This window comes from Pyxicephalus adspersus, chromosome 12 (assembly GCF_032062135.1).
Source record: "Pyxicephalus adspersus chromosome 12, UCB_Pads_2.0, whole genome shotgun sequence".
NCBI classification, from domain to species: Eukaryota; Metazoa; Chordata; class Amphibia; order Anura; family Pyxicephalidae; genus Pyxicephalus; species Pyxicephalus adspersus.
Window position 1 is genome coordinate 27,317,014 of NC_092869.1, and position 20,242 is coordinate 27,337,255.

The window sequence follows — 20,242 nt, forward strand, 5'->3', positions numbered from 1 at the left end:
AAGTGGCTGATGCATGCTTTGGTGAGAAAGAAGTTTCCCATGTACATATTTCAAATATGTATTTAGATTATAGTCAGGGGTACGTGGTGCTTCTGGATTCGCTTCTAATGTGATCCCTATTGGCTGTATTATATAAAGCTTACTTCTTTTTCTTACATTGTAAAATTACTATTTCACTACATTTCACCATCTTATACTGTAGATGTTAGTTGCCTATTATGCTATCTTAAAACCAAATAATTGTCTAGATAATCTTTGTTCCTAATTATTGCTCAAGCATGTACTTTAATTCCCAAACTTCAATGCAAAATAGGTAGCACTGAGCATTATGATGTAATTAAAGGTTTTTTAAATGGCTACTAAAATTTGCCAGCATGTTTGACACTCTCTGTAAACTAATATTAGTTGAATTAAAAATAAACTTGTATTTTCTAACATTTACCATGCTAACTTGTATTCACCAATGTTCTGTCATTTATGCTATGTCACATCCCTATTTAAAAAACAGCTGATCTTCCATACCAAAAATGCTATATAGAAAACTTAAAACAGGTGGATATGAGCTATGAGGACTTCACATGCAGAATGTTGTTATGTTTTTTAAGATTTTAATTCCCAAAGTTACATTATGGATTTACTATATGTTCTTCTTGGATGCATAGTGCTTACCTAAGTACTTTGTTATTAGAAATAATTTTAATTTCCTGTAATGGCACTGTGGGGAAAAGTTTGTGTTTATGTTAAATAGGAAAACTCCCAAAGTGATATAAAGTTACAGTAAGTGTGGGTGCCTATAAATATGTTTATGTGGCCACTACACCTCCAAGGATTGTTGTAAGTGAGCAGGTCTGAACCAAGGTTAAAGGTACCGGTAGGTATATAAAAATATATTTTTTTTAAAGATAGGTGAATCTGCCTAAGTTTATCATGTTTTAGGTTTGGTAAACGTTTTATTTTTACAAAATCTGGCTTGACTTGAACTGGAATTGCAGCTAGCAATGTAACCATCAGCTGTTGGTTGCAAGGTACACATAGGGTGATGATTGTCCGCTCATTTTTCCACATTAATTCACAAAAATAGAATGGTTGAAAGTTTGAGTCAAACACATGGTGGGTTCTCCTTCTGAAAAGGATACTTTTTGAACTACACCTCACTTGCATATTTGTGTGTTATTGACCACTATTTCCTTGTCAGTGATATACAATATACTAATTCTATGTAATCAGCATGGCATCCAGGTAGCTAGAATTTTCCCACACTTCTTTTTATCAAGCTATATGAACATCTTCTTGTTTTCTTTATGCAGGAGGAACTGAAAAGCAGAATACAGAAGAGGAAAGTGTACAGATATGCTTTTTTCGGCAGCCGAAGGGAGCCACAACAAGGAGGCTGAAGAGCCGCATGTGGCTCCGGAGCCGCAGGTTGCAGACCCCTGACCTATACCATTCAACTTACTTTGTCTTTTCCCAGGTCAGTCTAAACCTGCCCCAGGTAGAACAGTGAAAGGTGAAGCAGGGCTGTATCTACTAAGTAGCATCTGTATCGGCCCCCAGTAAACAGGGGGGCTAGATACAATTTCTCTTTTTATGGCTCTTTCAACCAGAATTCTCACAAATGTCTGTCTGGCTTGATAGTGAACACCTGGTATTCTCTTCCACCTTCCCTTTGGCTGGCTGGATTTGTTGTTGCACTCAGAGTCCTCCAGCCTGGCCACCAACGCAGCCAGCTCAGAGCCACAGATTGGCTGAGAAGGTAATTTTATGGCACCTGAGCATCTGATAAAACTAATTAGGAAGGCACAGAGGCTATGTGCATGTTTCAAGTAAACAATGAACTCCTTGTGTGATATAGAGGAGAGATATTAAAGGTAGGTGTTGGGACCCTGGGAAGCTGGATGCATGCTGCTGGTAGTCACTAAGCACCTTGATCACGTTGCAGAGATCTGTCCATGATGCATGAGATGCTGATGTCCTAACAGATTTCTGCAAATCAATGGTGGTGAGAAAAGTAGGGTCTCATCAAATATAATCTTGCTCCTGGCCCTCAAGTATCTTATAGTGGAACATAGGGTATGTGGTTATTGCAGAAAGGGACAGGTAATGTCCTTTTTGTAATAAACCATCTTACCTGTCTGATTTCACTTTGGAAATGTCAAAAAAAGCAGTGTATACCAAAGAAACCCATTGCATGTGATGGGCGATGAATGAACTCCTCAGTGCCTGTGCAGGAGCTACGCCATCCAATTTCGCACAACCAATAAAGATGGGGGAAAATCTTCTCTGGGAGGAAGAGGTAAAGGAAGATGGCAGTGCCCTACGATAGAAGTGGTGCAGGTTTGGGTACACTTTAAAATGGAACAAAGCTTTTGTTGGAGTGGGAGAGCTTTTGACGCTGACTAATCTGTTTCTATGCACCCTGTGGCGATGGCAGAGCCAAGGTCCTGTCATCTCCACATCCCCCAAAGCAACCATCTTCACCCCTGACATTTTTCGGTAGGATCCCCTTTGGCCTTTCAGTGGCCACTGCCTAAATTACATTTTCCCCAGCATCCAAGTCTGTTTTCAGTGGTCCAGATTAAGATAGAACCTCTGATGGTCCAGGTGACAGAGATTTCTTTTGACTTTCTGTCCTGGTTACACAACAAGAAGTAAAAGGAAATTTCTCCAAACAGATAGAAATCATCTGTTAGGGCCTTTGTTGGTAGATCCTTGTTTTTGTTACCTATAAAAAGTGTCACTAGTTTAAGTTTGGATATATTTTTGCCTAATTTTCTCCCAACGGGGGAAACAATTAATATGCTGTTGAAATTCAACGTCTTTTAGAAATGTTTGGCCTGCGGTAATATCTGTCATGGCCAATGACTTGATAGAGTTCTTGTGCTACTACCGCACTTCAGATTCAGTTCTGGCTCCTGATTCCTAAAGGGAACAATACACAAAAAGCATAAGAAAACATTACAGGGCTTTCAGCACCTCATCACCCTATTAATATTAATAAACAGAATTTATATAATGCCAACATATTGTACATTAAATCTGGGTTGCAAATGACAGACAGTAACAGACAGTTACACAAGAGGAGGAGAGGACCCTGCCCCTGAGAGCCTACAATCCCATCTAAAACATGAAATGTCTTTGAATATGTTTATTTACTTTCTATTAAACTATATTATTTGTTTAATAATTTTGTTGAGTTTGATGATTTAAAGAGGAAGTAAACTGAAAAACGCTGAAAGAAAAAAAAAATCCACCTACTTTCAATCCTGCAGCACAGTTGATCGGTCTGGAGGTCTCTTCCATCGGTTCCCACATCGTCCCGGTATCTACCTCCGAGCCAGTGCGCTGCGCGCCGCCATCTTCTTCTCCTCTTCTTCCTGGTTCTTCTTCCTACGTCACCCGACCCAGGCGCGAGATTGGATGATGTAGGTAGGAAAAAAAGCACATAACACATGCGCAGTGAGATTGGAAAATGTTTCTCTTTTCATGTAAAGGCGCGTTCTGCGCATGCTCAGAAGGAGCACCCAGGAGCCTGCCGGGATGCGTGACGTAGGTATCCCGGGAGGCTTTGCGCTCCCATTTCCCAGTTGGGCTGCGGTGCTGCACTCTTTTTTTTATTAAAAAAAGGGTGTTGTACTTAAAAAAGAATTTTTACTTTACATAAAATGGTTGTCTACTCTTTCATGTAAAGTGAAAGTTCAGAGTTTAGGTACACTTAAACAATTTTTTTTTTTTTTTAAGTGACCTTTTTTTCACTGGAATGTAGGTTTTTCTACCCCAGCACCTCTTTGTGTTTTGTATTACCACTTAAGCATCATTAAAGTTTAGTTTAAAAAAAGAGCTGAGGGTCAGCAGGTTTGTTACGGAGGCGCAAACAATGGGTTGAAGCAGAATTTGTTACAGGCTAAACCGTCGTCCAATAGCAAGCCAAAGCCCGATTGACGGATAGCGTCGTCAGCCAATAGCGGAGAAGAGCGGCTGCAGACTACGAGCTTCCTTCCCTGTTTGACAAGAAGGTAGACGGGTTGCCGGGCGGATGGGTGCGGGCGACGAAGAGAGGGGAACGGGGGGATGCTGCGGGTCAGCTTCTTGGAGCTTGTGAGTGAAAGGTACCGGTGAAGGCCGGGAGCGGGCAGGGGGAGTGGCTGGGCCAGGCTGGAAGTGTAACCGTACAGGGCCGTATCCTGTGCTCCCAAGTTCTGCTTCCTGAGGATCAGTGTGCATGTGAAGCTCTCATCATCCCCATCCTTCTCTTCAGGCCCTCATAGTATCAGTGCTGGCATGTTCATCCCTGCTCCCCGGATACTGCAGCCTTTGTTCCAGCTCATTTCATTGTGACTTTAGTTTTCCTGGCAATTCTGCCCATTCTGTGCCCCTTCCCCACTCACATCTCAGGTGTAATGTCATTTACAAGGCCACCAATTGGAGATCATAACTTACCAGAGCAGACCTAGCTGGGAATCATTTCAGTAGAACTTTCCTTCCTTGCTACAGAAAATAGGATTACAAGCACCGGTCAGTGCCAGCCAGATGCCATCTGATGATGCCAAGGCATCTCTTTTAATACACCTTTATCATTGCATACTCTGGGCCTGTAGAGGTGACTTTGGTATCGAAGCGGAATCTGCCACTTCCAGAATACTTATCCACTTGTAAAGTGTAGTGCATGGGCACGGGGCACCATACACCAATTCTCACCTATGGATCAGTTCAATGGAGCCCCTCAGATCTCTGCTCTCCTTGCCTGGCAGTAGCAAAGCATCCTCTGGAGTGACGAGAGGTGCATCCAATGCATCAGTCCTACCGGCCCCATTGGTTTCAGAAGACGACGAAGACCAGGATGACAGAGGAAGTACGCCCACTAGACAGGAGTTTTTGGAGGAGTATAATGGAGGTGGAGGGGATGCTGGGGTCATCGGAGGGCAACCTTCACCATCTCTATCAAATCAGTTGTACTGGACTGCCGTTTTTGATTATGAGGCCTCTGCTGAGGATGAGCTGACCCTGCGGCTGGGAGACATTGTACAGGTGCTCTCCAAGGACTCGCGTGTCTCCGGAGATGAGGGCTGGTGGACTGGAAAGATTCAGGATAGAGTTGGCATCTTCCCAAGCAACTATGTGACCAGGACAGAAAGCTTCTCCAGCAAACTTCAGGGGAAGCGAGTAGAAGAGTTACCCTGCTGCCCGGCTTCTGCCTTGCAACGTAAGAAAACCTAAAAAATATGTGCTTATTATTATTATTATTATTATTATTACACAGTATTTATATAGCACCATCATAGTGCTGTACAAAGTCCATAATCATGTGACTAGCTGTCCCTTTGGGTGGCTCACAATCTAATGTCCCTACCATAGTCACATGTCTTTGATTCAGTCTAAGGTCAATTTTTTGGGGTAACCAATTAACCTAATGGCATGTTTTTGGGATGTGGGAGGAAACCAGAGCACCTGGAGGAAACCCAAGCAGACACGGGGAGAACCTGCAAACTCCATGCAGATAATGTCCTGGCCGACATTCGAACCTGGGACCTAGCGCTGCAAAGGCCAGAGGGCTAACCAGTGAGCAGTGTCTTAATAGGTTTTGCATGGGAAAACATTACCATTTAATATGGCATATGGCATGATTGGATGTCTAAATGCATTTATTTTTATAGAGGTTCAGTACAGATCTTTAAATGTACCCTTGAGAAATACCAGACTTTTCAGTGAGTATATATTCAGTTATTGTAGTGTGTGTGCTTTGCTTTGACTTTCACTTTTTTTGTTGGCCTTTACATAGTGTTTTGTATGCCAAATGCAAATAGTGATTTCGTGTTTTTGTTGTGGGAAGAAAAATAATGTAAGAAAAACATGCAGTGAATTTCCTCTTTGCAGCCAACCTGTTCTGTTTTGCAGAGCGAGTGAAGCCAGTAGGAGATTCATACAATACTCCGGGTGTGTTGAATGTCTGTGCTGTGGTGTCAGCTACATCAATAATCCCTGTAGAGCTAAGCTACAGAATAGTAATGTAGTGGCCACAAAAGTGGTGGGAAGACTTCCTGGAGATGCAGGTATCCAACACACCCAAAAATATTGGCTACTGAAAATTCTTGTGGCTCTTGCTTTGAGGTTTGGCTGCAATGGAGCAAATAATGGTAAGTATTATAACTTTTTTTTTTCCTACCAGGTCACATAAAGTCACTAGAGTTAGGCGTCATTCCTCTTTAGTGTCCATTCCAATAAAGGTTCAGTGTCACATAGGACATACACATAGGAAATGGAATGTCTTTAAAGAGGTAAATGATTTGTTGATTAACATTTTGAGGTGCAGTAAAGCACAACCATTGGGCCTGATTTATTAAAGTTCTCCAAGGCTGGCGAGGATACACTTTCATCTGTGAAGCTGGGGGATCCAACAAACCTGGAATGGATCTGGTCCAGGATTCAAAATATTTGCTAGCAAACAGCAAATGACGTTGAAGGAATCCATTCCAGATTAAAGTGTATCCTCTCCAGCCTTGGAGAGCTTTAATAAATTAGGCCCAATGTGCTAATTTTCAGATATGTTATTATGCAGATTTGTTATCCAGATCAACCTTTTACACAGCACAGAAGAGTTCTGTTTCATCTACTAGCTCTGTTTTATCTTCCATTCTGAATACAACATCCGCATGTCTTTAGAGCTTGAATTACGTTTACCTTTCCCATTCCACACTTTTGTTCTGTTAGATCTGGTACTTTAGGGTATGGGGAGATTGTGGCCACCTCTTATGATACATTCTCAGGTCTAGCAGCCAATTGCTATTCCCTGTAGCTGTTATGTGAGGAGAACTAAAATGCCATCATCCCTGTGTAAGCTGCTACCTACGACATAAAGCTTACCCAGGAATGATTTCCAGAACAGAGCAGTGAAGGTGTTGGACATGGGCTTTAAACAGACTTTTTAAAAATCGACCTTGCACCAAAAAAGCAGGGTCTGCTTATTTTTTTTCATGCTCCTTAACAATCCAAATTGCTGCTGTAAATTAAAGGAAACATTGCAATGACAAAGTAGATGCCTATTCTCTGGCTTCTGTCTTAGGCAGTTGGGCAATGATGAACTTGTTCTGGTGAGCTCTGGGGATTTTGGGCAGTGGTCACAGTGTACTCCTTCTGGTGAGCTCCTCAGTATGGTAAGTACTCCAAATCTCTCAAAAAGATGCCCATGCCCTATAAGATTTCTTGGGATGTTGTCTGAAATCTGTGGTCAAACTTATTGCAGTGCATAAGACAGGGTAAATGTAACGTAGGTATATTTACCAGGCCTTTTCTGCAAGGTCCCATTTAAAGTAAACCTGTCAATGGGGGCTGCTATTGCTGACCTTCTAAAAAATAAAAGATCATTTAAGAAAAATAGATTCAAATGAGCCAAACCTTGACTTTACTTGGCCTAGAAACATATTCTAAATATGATAAAATCAAACAACATTTTATTTGATATGTTATAAAGGGACTGTCCAAACCACATATGTATGTTAGACATATCAAATAAACATTCACCTTGAACATTTCAGATCTTCAAGAAATGGGGAACCCTTTAAATATCTTTCAGGTCCTGGAGAATACCTGGCAATGTTACTTTTTATACACTGATCACAATACATTAGTGTGGTGGTCATTGTTAAGAATGGCTTTCACATTGTTGGCCACTGGGAAGAATGTTCCAAAAAGATCATTAGTGTCAGTTAAAATGATTGTTGAAGCACAAATTGTTCATTGCTCAAAGACTTCTATTAATCTATGAAGGAACCTTGGTTGAGAAATGCTGCTTAATAGTATAAATGAGGTATATGACACTTGTATGTAATAATATATTCAAGCAGTAGATCAATAAGGAAAAAGACTATTGTTTATATTATATTCATGCACCGGGTCAATAAATGAAGCATGACTTTAGTTTGCTGAGCATCCATCTGGTGCAGTTTACATGTCTATAGATATTATGGCATTAGTTTCCCCTAGTTTACCTGTAATATGATTCCTTCCTATAGAAATTGCACTCCTTCCCTATATATATGGCGGTGCAGTATTTTTAGGTTATTGTAAATATTGCAAGTGAAATCATGGAAATAAAAAGTCCACGTTTACAAATGAACTTATCGTTTTCAAGTCAGCAATATCAGTTCCCTATGTTTCTCCAATGACAAGTGTAGTCTGAAGGAATATTGTCTGCACAGTCTCTGCCTGTACTAGAAAATCCTAAACTAGTTTTTACTGTACAGAGCCTAGAAATCATGCAAGTATTCTGCTTGGTCTGTGACAGTTCTTAAAAAACCATAGTAAGGAGATAAATAAGTTGAGGTGTAGACATTGTTATTGTAAACAGGACATAACGCCACACATTTCTATTAGATGTGCAGTTTTGAAGGGAACGAGGAAGAACTGACATTATATATGAAGTTAGATAGGATTTGTATGTTATGTAGGGTCAGGAAGATACAGTAGATGTGGCTAGTGTATCGTGTGTTGGGTCTCGCCGATGATTTAGAAACTTATTTGACTTACAGTGCAGATCTGACTGGTGACATGAATATTAGTGACTGATTTTCTTGGTCCTGACAAGCTACATGAGAGTCAGCTTTTTAGTTCTATGTATAGGATTTCAGTAATTTCTGAAAATTTATAGACCATGGTTAACACTATATTTTAATACCTTTTTATTTAGAAAACCTGAAAAATTCCTAGGGCTTTTAAACAGCTTCTTAAATCTGTAGGAACAATGTCATCTAAGGTAATTTTGCTTCTCTTTGTCCAACCTATGACCCATAGGTCAGACATGATCCCTTGAGGCTAGTGTTTGGTGCGGAGTTCCGGTATCGTTTGTAACCTTTGAAGTGGCTTTTGTAGTAATAACACACAGATGCATATTTATATCTGTTGAAAAGATAATTAGTGCTAGTTTATTTACTCTAATTATAGGCAACGTTGGCTGTAACGGGCATGTACGTTGCAGAAGTTTTCTCTACGTTGCACAATATTTCTTGCTTGTTTGTGTCCTGGGCAGTTTTTTTTGTACTAGTGACCTTCTTCTGGCACTTTTCCTAAAGCTGCGTACACACTGCCAATTTTTGTCGTTGGAAAGGATCTTTCACGATCCTTTCCAACGACAAGGGAGTGCACGATGCATGAACGGTGCTGTACATACAGCACCGTTCATGCTCTATGGAGAGGGGAGGGGGAGAGCGACGGAGCGGCACCCTGCTGCGCGCTCTCCCCTTCACTTTCATTACGATCGGCTGTCGTCCATCGTCCGTTGATCCGGCAGGTCGGTCGTCCGGAAGATGGACGACACCGACTGTACACACGGCAGATTTTCGCCCGATAATTGGCCGATGCCGATTATCGGGCGATAAAAATCTGACGTGTGTACGTAGCTTTAGTCTAGGGACTTTCCAAAACAATGTCTCCCAAACTTCACAGCTATCCAGTTAATACTGTAAAGGAATGAGATTACGGCCAAGTAACATCTTTACATTTTACCAATGATAATCATTTTTGGTACAGTTTTATGAAACAGGTTTTCTAAATAAGTAAATTTCAACCTGGAAAGCTGTAAAGCCCAGATCCAGCCAGAACTTTATTTTTCTTTTGAAAAAAAAAGGTGTTCTGGTCACTTTTGTTTTTGCACACTATGGCATTCAGACCTCTAACTCTCTAAGGAGAGTTCAGCAGCGGCATAATTTCCTAATCCATTAAAAAGCTTTCATCTGCAGTCTGGGGGAACTAAAACCAGATATTAATCCAGCACTTCCAGTTTAGGTAACATCAGCTGAAGCTCATGAAGTAATGGACAATTTTTATTTGTAAAGCAAACATGATACAGCACAAGATGCTGGTACAAGGGTAATACAGTGACGTTGTGTTTAACCTTTGCCTGGTAGCAAAGGCCTCTAATAGTAAAATGTGTTTGTATGCTGTATTATTCATGCTTCATAAAGAAAAAAAGAATAATCCATGTCACCTCAATGCTTCCTGCAGTTAACCATGGTGTGTTCAGATAATATTTAAGAGCACCGTCAGCCTAATTTGAAGCCAGGATATTAATTCCACGTAGTAATTCATTACTATGTGGAATTAATATTTCAAAGGCTGCATACACACATGCAGTAATTGTCGTTGGAAAGAACATTTCATGATCCTTTCCAACAGAAAAAGACTAAACGATGCATGAACGAGCGCTGTACATACAGCACCGTTCTGCACTATGGACAGAAGAGGGGAGGGGGAGATTGAGCGGCGCCCCGCTGTGCTCTCCCCCCTTCACTTTCACTTGTAGGCATGCCAGATTCCTGTCCATTATCAGCCGTGACGCGATTATCGGATGAGAATCATCTGACCTGTGTACGTAGCCTAACTGTGAAGAAGTGCATTAATTGATATCTAAAAAGCAGCTTGCACTGTTATTGTGTGTGTGTATGTGTATATATATATATATATATATATATATATATATATATATATATATTTTTAAACATTAGGCTTCTTTTAACATTTCCAGCTATGAATCCACTGTGGCTGTGATATGAACTGTTATTATAGTTAATACTTTATTGTTTCAAGTTCAGCTGAGTTGTGCTGAGTCTTGTTGAACCAAATCAGACACCCCACAGCTGACTCAGAGGTGGCAATACTTCTGTTTGCTAAAAACAACCTATAATATGACAGTAATACATGTAAATATCAGAACACCTAAAGTGACCCAGTTGCAAAATTGCTATTAAAAAAGGGTTCCTCTGTTAGGAAGAAATGCTTTACTGTTTAAATACTTTAGTATTTAGGTAGATAGCTATGGTCTTCAAGAACTAAGTTGTCTGAAGAATCTTCCTATACATTTCTTGTCCGTGGAAAATGCAGTTCTTTGTTATTGCCCCTACACACAGTAATAATGTATTAGGCAGTGGACAGAGCTATAGAGCCTGGCAGGGGACCAGAAATTCGCTAACAAGGGTGTCTGATGAAAAGGGTAAAGAATGGTGGAGCAGGCACCATGTATATTATCCCTTTTTACAATGGGAATCTTCTGTTCTGCTTTTAAATGTTAGGGTGTGTAAAGTGAATGTAAACTATTTTTCACTATGTTTGGCATCTTTATTCAGATTATATAATGGTCATTTTTGACCAAACTTTAGTGGAACCTAAGGTTCCTCCAGAGGTTGCTAGGGGTTCCTTGAACGTTGGCTAATTGACCTTCTATGTGATGATAAACTTATAGTTTTGTGCCCAATGCCACTTGGCAGAATCAGTAGCATGACACCAAAGCACCTTAGCTATCTGTGGGAGGCGAGGGGAACATTCTTTCCGCTAACCACAAATATAAGTTGTAATTTCGATTGACCTCCTATAATGTTTTAGCAGAGTTCATTAAGACCTATAAAATTATTTTAAGGGTTCCTCAGGGGTGGAAGGTTGAGACAAGCTGGCATACATTTTTGTTGGGAATTAATTGCAAAGTTCTTTACTTAGAGAACGTTCCAGCACTTCTTGTGTAAGCGGTTAATTGTTGTCTCGCAGTTAGTAGCAGCCTTGTTAGTCTATTTCACAAGCTCCATTAGGTTGGCCAATGAACTGGTTATTCAAAAGACCTGATTGTCAGCCCAGTGGCGCACTAAAAGTGTGCTCATGGCAGGCCAACAGCATTACTTTTAGTTTCAAGACATTAGCTTAGTGTTGTCGGCCTGTAACAAAAATTGCTATTACTAGCAAAATCTTCAGTTTAGAAACTTTTAAAAGATTCAGGAAAAAAGGTTTACCTAAGTAATCTGTACACTGGGGGACATAGAACAAGCATAATGATAATTAGCTTTTTGGTTTACATATGCTTTAGGTGTAAAAGCTGTTCCCTCAAATTGTTTAAAAATATGAGTTAATAATTTTTACTTTTGAAAATAGCTTTCTGTTGTGAATAGTTTAATTGTGTATTGTTTCTTTATATTGTGTAGTACAGTATGCTTTATTTAAAACAGAGTATTTACAATCCCTTCCAACACAACCCTGCTTTATAAAGTCATGTGCACCAAAAAGTCCTCAACACTTGTGGGCATTGTATGTATTTATACATTTGTTTGTGTATGTATTCTACATCAGTGATTCTGGAAGTATGGAGTGGTTGTGTTTAACACTTAGCTGTCCTTAGCTGTGTAGATAAATAAAAAGATACATTTTAGTGTAGATTTTTATTATATACCTTAACTTTTGTGCTTGGTCAAAGGACAAGGCTGCTTAATCCTTAACGTTCTGACACATTGAACACACACCCTGTTTTTGACTTGATTGGCCTCGCATTGTAAATGGCTTCCACACCTTGTTACTACCAGGGAGGAAATCCCCCTCCCTCTCCATGTTATGGGGATCCCGCTTTGTTCATAGTGCATTGTTTCATGTCTCTGCTGAGCCTAAAGCTAGTAGAGCTTGTATACCACTGAGGAATGTATAATTAGTAAATTCAGCTTCACTCGGGTAACTTATAAAATAGGATCTGAATCGTGTTAGAAAGGCTAATGCAGATCATTCCTTTAATGTCACTTTGGCCAATTGTACATCTACAGCTATTGGTTCATAGATAAATGTATATATAAATGTAGTCTTATTAGAGCCAAAGTTATGACTAGCCGGTAAAAAAAAAAATTCATTCACCGCTCATTGGTGCGCACTGGCAGCCACTAGGCATCCGGGAACGGTGACAAAGTAACTGTCAATTACTTTAAGTGGAACTAAGGTTTCACTTTAAAAATTAAATTAAAATGAATCAATCCCTTTAGCTGTCACAATCGCTGATCCCCTCGGTGTTGGTACCCGGCACATCCCGGCTTCCCCAGAATGGAAGTTACGTCATCCTGGCCTGGCCAATCAAGATGACCACGGATCGAAAGGGGGGAGAGTGGAAGTAAGAACATGGCCGTACCTGCGATGGAACTGGCACCGGTGAGTATTATTGGGATGAGTGGCAATCTGCCCCTTCATGTAGCGGATGTGTGGCTACACTGCTTCCACCAACCACCTGGAAAAAAAAGACAAGAGAAACATATTCCAGTGCTATAATAGATGCTTGCACTTTCCTAAAATGTACAAATGGGCGGTGCGGAGTCCATAAATTTAGTGCTCCTTGACGTCCAAAAGGTTGGGGACCACTACCATGGAGGACATTCTTGGAGATGGCATCGAAGAAATCTGTAGAAACTTACTGTGTAGTTGCAGAAAGTAAGTGTGTTTGTCCATCTCCTGGGCAGTAGACAACACATATGTAGAGAGATGATTAGTGAAAAGATCATTGATTACATATCTGAAATCAAAAAATAGGAATTACCCAAGGAACACCCAGCAACCGCTGGAGGAACTGTAGGGCTTCGTGGAAAGCTGGTTTATACTATTCCAGTGTTACTGACTGTAAAGATGCAGAATCTCTATTGCCAGCCAGGCTGGTTTGACAATTGAGGAAAAGATAGTCATTTTTTTCTGGGCAACTTTACAGAATTTCTATTTTTTTTTTTTTGGTTTTCCATTACTGAAGAAATTTGGTTGCTGTGGGTAAAATCATATTGATATGGTTGTATTTGTCCAGAAACCCAGCTGGGGACTGAAGACTATATTGCTTGTTATTCTTCTCTTGCTGAAAAAAAAAGAACACACACACACACTGAAATCTGAAATGCTGTGCCAGCAAGTCAAGTATAATGCGTGTTGGCATCAGCATGAAAGCAATGCCAGATGTTCCTCAGTAGAAAGAAATTTTAGCCCTTTGACTGTTTTAACTACAGAGATGTTATTGGTTACAAGGTGGGGTTTTCTGGTTCTGTGCTGTTTGGCAGTAAATAAATATTATTAAACTTGCAGTGTCTAAAATTTGTTTAAAAAGTTACTGTTAATAATTGTCAGGGTGTTTTTTTTTTTTTTTTTGTTTTTTTTTTTTTTTTTTTTTTTTGGTCAAAATTTGAACTTCTTGTTCTATACTCCTAGCAGTTTTTCACATTTACACTTTAGGAGCATGTACTGTTGGCCTCATTGAATATTGGTGACATGCTGGTTGGGGACTACAGATCCCATGATTGGTTGGACCTAGTCCATAATGCACATGTATACCTGCGCTCAGCGAGAGTGCTTCATTTTATTCTTTTGTAGTTGCAGCTGGGAACATTTATGTAAAGCTACATACACACGTTAGATTTTTGTTGTGGAAAAGGATTGTGAAAGATCCTTTCCCACGACAAAAGTCTAACGTCTAAACCTAACCTTAGGTTGGCTACCCTGGGTGGTACCCCAAAGATGGAACAGACTTACCATATTGATGTAAGGTTGTGCTGAAAAGACAAAGGGAACAGCAGAAATAGAAGTGTTTGAGCTATGCCCCCACATTTATTTAATAACAAGTATATTTAACTAGAATTTCAGTTTGTTCTGTTATTTGTTAGCAATGTGTACTGTGGATGTGACTACACAACCTGACTGGGCAGATGTGAGTTTTGAGGTGTCAAAAATGCAGTTCTACTGCATTTATATCTTTCAAGACTGAAAAGACTATTTGGTTCTCAGTGTTTATTTTTTCACTTTTCCCTGTGTTACACAATATTATTGCCCTTATACAACAAATGTTAACAGATCTTTTTTAACTAACCTGTTTGTATTCATTTTTTTTGTCCTAATGCAGTAGAAGAAATTGACTTTTCGGAGCTCCTCCTAGAAGAGATCATTGGGATTGGCGGCTTTGGAAAGGTGTATCGTGCTATTTGGAAAGACGAAGAAGTAGCTGTCAAGGCAGCACGTCACGAGCCAGATGAAGACATCAGCCAGACTATTGAGAATGTCCGTCAGGAAGCTAAACTCTTTGCTATGCTTAATCACCCCAACATAATCGCACTGAGGGGTGTCTCCTTGAAGGAGCCCAACTTATGCTTAATCATGGAGTTTGCCCGAGGAGGATCACTAAACAGGGTGCTGTCTGGGAAGAAAATTCCACCAGATATATTGGTTAACTGGGCAGTACAGATTGCAAGGGGAATGAATTACTTACATGATGAAGCTATTGTACCTGTCATACATCGTGACCTGAAATCTAGCAACAGTAAGTATAACCTATAAATACATTAAAATAGGAGGTGTTAACACTTACTGGGATTAAGTTATGATTAACTTTGTTAATAAAAGGTGCAGTTTACCTACTAATGAATCACAGTTACCAAAGTTATTAGCTATTATTTAGTTTTATAGGGTCATCATATTCCTCCATGTGGCATCCTTGGATACAACAAAGATTTGGGGCCCGATTTATTAAAGCTTTTCAAGGCTGGAGAGGATACACTTTCATCAGTGAAGCTGGGGGATCCAGCAAACCTGAAATGGACTTCTTAGCAAATGCTTTCAATCCTGTATTTGATTCATTCCAGGTTCACTTATGAAAGTGTATCCTGTCCAGCCTTGGAGAGCTTTATTAAATCAGGCCCTTAGTGTGAACTTGGGGAAAAATAACAATGTTGTCCTGCAGTACTGAGATACTGGGCATTTTTGCAGTCAAGACCCTGTCTATATAAGGTCTGCCATAGGGCACTGTCTAAATGGATATTTTATTGTGTGTGTTTTAGGGAAGGGGGGATTTGTTCAAATTATGCTAAAGTGTGCTATAATTTGAAAAACAGAGATTGTCAGTTTAATTGGCCTTGCCTGTGGAAGGTATCGTAGATTGTTGGAATTGGTCGAACAGAGATTGTTGTCACTCACCTTACTCATAGAAATAAATTTTTTTTTTTTTTTTTTTTTGTTACTGTTTTTTTAACGCATTTTAAAACCATTTTTACAGCTTTAATATTTGTTTTGTTCCTTGTTGGTTGCTTATTTGTGCTTTCATAATAACATGATTTGGGAAAGATTCCCCTATGCATTGTTCTGCATAGAATAGTCATAGATAATGGGGCTTACCTATCATAATAATTAGCCTACACAATATTGCATTTTGCAATAAAGTGTGAGAGGAAAACCTATTTATATTGGTCTAATTTCAATAACTAATTCTCTAATACAGATAATAACATTTTGCAGACAACCTTGTATCTTTACTGCCAAACTTTTTGGGTGACTCTTGGCAAACCTGTGCTATCCCTGTATCTGTTTCAGCAGCTGGTTTAGTTTGCTCAATGCGAGGAACTGACAGAAATGCTTTCAATCTCCATGATGCAATTCTGGATCAGTTGGCATTGTCCAGTAGGGTCCATAGCACTGTGTAAGCTGCAACTTAAATGTAATACTAATGGTAGTGGTGTGGTTGGGGAAGTAAGGCAAGAATGATCTCTGGGTAAGGGCTGCATTAAGGTGAACCGGTTTCTTCACCCTAGATGCGCAAATCATTGACTTAAATTAAAGGGGATCTCTGGGCAGATTTTAACCCCCCCTCCATTTTTTTTCCCACTTGCCTAAAGTTAGTCAAAAGTTGCCTAAAGTTGTCTCTCTGAGTCTTCTTGGGACATACAAGTTCATCCTTTTTGTATCCACTTCAATGCTAGTGCGATGTGGATGTGTCATATTGGAATTTAAACTTGGAGGCTGCAGCAGGGATATCAGTGCAGGGAGATTGTAGATGTACCTAGGAGTCGTCCATATGTCGGTTGTCCTTAACTCGGGACTACCTGTATCAAATGGCATAATGCCATCTGCAGCACTGGATGAGTAAAACCCTGCATCTGAGTCGCTGTTAGGAAAACAGTACGATGGATTTAGTGAAGTATATCCTTTTTTACGAAAACATTCAGGATGGATTAGAAATGGCTGGGAGGGTTCATTTTTGCCCAGACATTGATCCTAATGGCCGGTAATTTGAGGGCTAAACTGCTTTTTTTATACAAAGGATTATTATCAATAGCTAAAATTACCCCCCTTACTGAAAGACATGCATTTTCCATTCTATAGGAATACAGGAACATAAACGGCACCACTGTACAGCAGTAGCTGCTTTCACACACAGTACAGCCTGTGCTCTTGTTACTTATATTATTACAATAAATTATATTGCATTACAGTAACACTAGTTATTGCATTAATTCCATAATGAATGAACATCTGATATTAGAAGCGTCTGAACCAGGGACAAGATGATGATGCATAGCCAGGATTAAGCCAGAGTAGGGCTGTGCACAGTATTAACATTTGAACATAGCTCCTCACAGATGGCAAGGGCTTGTTTTGTTACTATAAAAAGCATAAAACAAACCCTTTTAGAGTCTGTATAAAAATGCCTAATGTGATGTAGATCAGGGAAGACCAGTCAGCATAGGTCTGTGTGAATTCAATGTATTTATTTTTAGAGCTGTGAAATTGAAATTGTATTTAATCAGCAATAAATGTAAGGGAGAGAGAGGTAAGAGAGGTTACTCCCTCTCTTACATTTAACTGCTGGGCTGAAAGAGTAGCTTGCTCATGCATTAAAAAAAAATAAAAAACAAAAAACAAAAATGAAAATTAAAAGACAAAAAGAAAATGAAAAACACTACAAAACTGAAAGTGAACAACCAAAGCTGAACAATATATTAAAACGTCCTGCTCATGATTGCTCCTTTATCTGCAACCTTTTGTTGCTGTTTTTCTTCCTATTCAGTGATCCCCTGATATCACTGTACAATGACAGTGTCCCCCTATGTTGCTTTAGCAATCATGTGAGTATTGACAGTTTAGAAGCAACTGGATTGCTTTAGAGACTATTTGCTTTTCACTATTGCTCCCTCACTGATCAAAATACATTGGAACCCAGCGTGGGGTTGCAGTATCCGAGTAACATTTTGCTTGTGTGTTTGGCATGTAAGCGACACTGGTGGAGCAGAGGAACTCCCCCTTATTAGTCCCGTTGCTGGCATCTGACCACCACTGAAAGCATTGCTATTATGACCTATGATGGTCCTAGGTTCCCACTTCCATTTGTCCTTACTTTAGTAGCTAAATGCTGTCGCTGTCTAAAATGATTTTGTGATGCTCTTAGGTAACCATGGTAATGTTCTCACAAGGGAAGATAACCGGGATGACCAAGCTGCCACTAAAATGGAAGGTCTGCTTACACTCCCTGGGTCCTTTCTCCTAATCTACTATTAGTAAGAAATATGAACTTCATATTTTGTTTTAGAATGTCCTAGAAGAGTCTGGTATCATAAATGCTCATTTTGAGGCACTTCAGTACTTTGGGGTTAGTCTAGGTGTATTTGCAATCGGTGTTGAAGTTTCAAGAGGCATAAGATAGGTAATGGGTAATAGTTCCTACAATCTGATCTAGGTGACTTTTTATCCTTTCCATCTTTACCTTCGTGGTTTATCCCAAATGTCCATGCAAAGAACTGAAAAGTTAACACCAACAACTAGTTAAAAACCCTTTGATATGATTGCAGAAAGTTGGTTGGTTGCAGTTGTTTAGGTCAGTGGTCCCCAAACTTTTGCATGTTGCAGACCACTAAATGCACGTACTCCAGGCCGTGCATGCACGAGGAGCCGTGTGTCACTCAAAGGGGAATAAACTTCTCCCAGAATGATGGCATGATGCCAGGGTTGTGTCCAGAGACCAGTCTGTGATGTTTCCAGGAGACATAGTCCACGGCTCTGGACGGTGTACTCCCCCCCCAAGTGAGGTAATTCTCCTGATGCTGCTGGTGGGTGCACTGGCCATAGCTACGTCTCCCCTGTCAGACAGCTGCGGCCCACTAGTGGTTTAGGTGATCAATGAAATAGTCTATTCAGATACATGGAATGTTATGCTTTAAAAGCATTGAGAGTAAAGATCCAATTTTATCAGTGCTCTTGCTCATAAGATTGTATGTTTGTTTTGGTGTAACAGGAATCCAAAAACTTTGCTACTTCTTTTGGACAATCATGTACAATACTAGACTTAGGCTAGGTACACACATGCAGTAATTGTCGTTGGAAAAGATCTTTCTCGATCCTTTCCAATGACAAAAGACTGTACAATGCATTATTGAGTGCTGTACATACAGAGTGGTTCTGCTCCATGGAGAAGGTAGGTGGAGAGCGACGGAGCTCTCTTCCCTTCACTTTCATTGCGATTGCTCGTCGTTCCTAGATCCGCCAGGACGGAACAATGGACGAAGAGCGCTGTACACACACCATATTCTCGTCCGATATCGGCCCTGAGGTCAAGGATGAGAATCATCTGACGTGTGTACGTCAGATGCTTAGTTTATCTTGGATATTCTTTAACCATAAACTATACCTCTATGCACTTTGCCCTCCTTTCCTTTTCCTGTTCCCCTTTTCTTCTATGCTTTTATCCTTTTTCTTCATCATTGTTAATGCTATTGTAATGCCATTGCATTTATTGGGGTGGAATCCTTTGTATCCTCCTTTCTTCATAGCGTATCTTCTTCGTTTTCATATACTTATACTATAAATATTTTAAAAAATTAATTTTTTGCACTTTTAGGAGTGTGTAAAGGTTCTAACTATTTTTTACTTTATTGAGCCCCTGAACACGTAACCTCTCTCCCTGCGTCAACTCTTTAGGAGGCCACTTTTAACCTAATATAACCCCTTAACTTATCCTTAACCTAGTAAACTTTTCTGTATCTTGTTTGCCTCTGCTCCAAAACCAGACTATGATACTGGAGCCAGAAGTTACTGATTCATAGGGGACATTCATTCTTTCTTTCCTTTAATCTCTGGATCTTTCTGTGCATTTAGATTTATTTTAGCCTCTGTGCACATAATTGTAACCACAACAATCCAGTGTGCTCTCCCCTTGCCATTATTAGTGGTGCAGTGCATTGAAAGGATTAGTCCTGTTTTCTTAAGGCAACACTGAATTGAACTTGTATTTGTTTTAACAAAATGTATTTAATTTCATGCTTTAGGGCAGTATTTCTCCACCAGGGTTCTTCCAGAAGTTTCTTGAGGTTTCTTGAGCAATTTTTGCATCTTGGGTCCTTTTAAGTGATTTTTCCCCCCTCTGGCCACCACACTAATGCACTGTAGATGTAGTAATTATAGCAGGTGTTCCCTAAAGATCTGAAAGTTATTTCAAAGGTTCCCCCATGTTAAAGAGATCGCTAAACACTGCTATATGTACTCTGACACTATTTTTTTTTTGTTTGGTTCTTTATTGTCTAAGGGTGTTTACTTAAACACCCAAACAAAGTTGGGTATAGCCTGAAATTTGTGCTAGTTTGTTATATGATAAGATTTTGAAAATGCAAAAGAACTGCTTGACCGAGAATAAGGCTGTGCTGTCTGGAGGGCACCTAGATAACCAAAA

At 39.9% G+C, this 20,242-nt stretch overlaps 1 protein-coding gene across 2 annotated transcripts in view; it reads left to right on the forward strand.

The window, feature by feature from the left end:
- Positions 1-3,875: 3,875 nt before the first annotated feature.
- Positions 3,876-20,242, forward strand: part of MAP3K9 (mitogen-activated protein kinase kinase kinase 9) — a 58,421-nt gene continuing 42,054 nt past the window's right edge. For both annotated transcript variants that reach the window (XR_011923106.1, XM_072428848.1), the window contains exons 1-2: positions 3,876-5,200; positions 14,657-15,070. Coding sequence is in view for 1 of the 2 variants with exons in the window: in XM_072428848.1 (XP_072284949.1) it covers positions 4,711-5,200; positions 14,657-15,070 (904 nt within the window). In the remaining variant the exon portion in view is untranslated. The remainder of the gene's footprint in view (positions 5,201-14,656; positions 15,071-20,242) is intronic.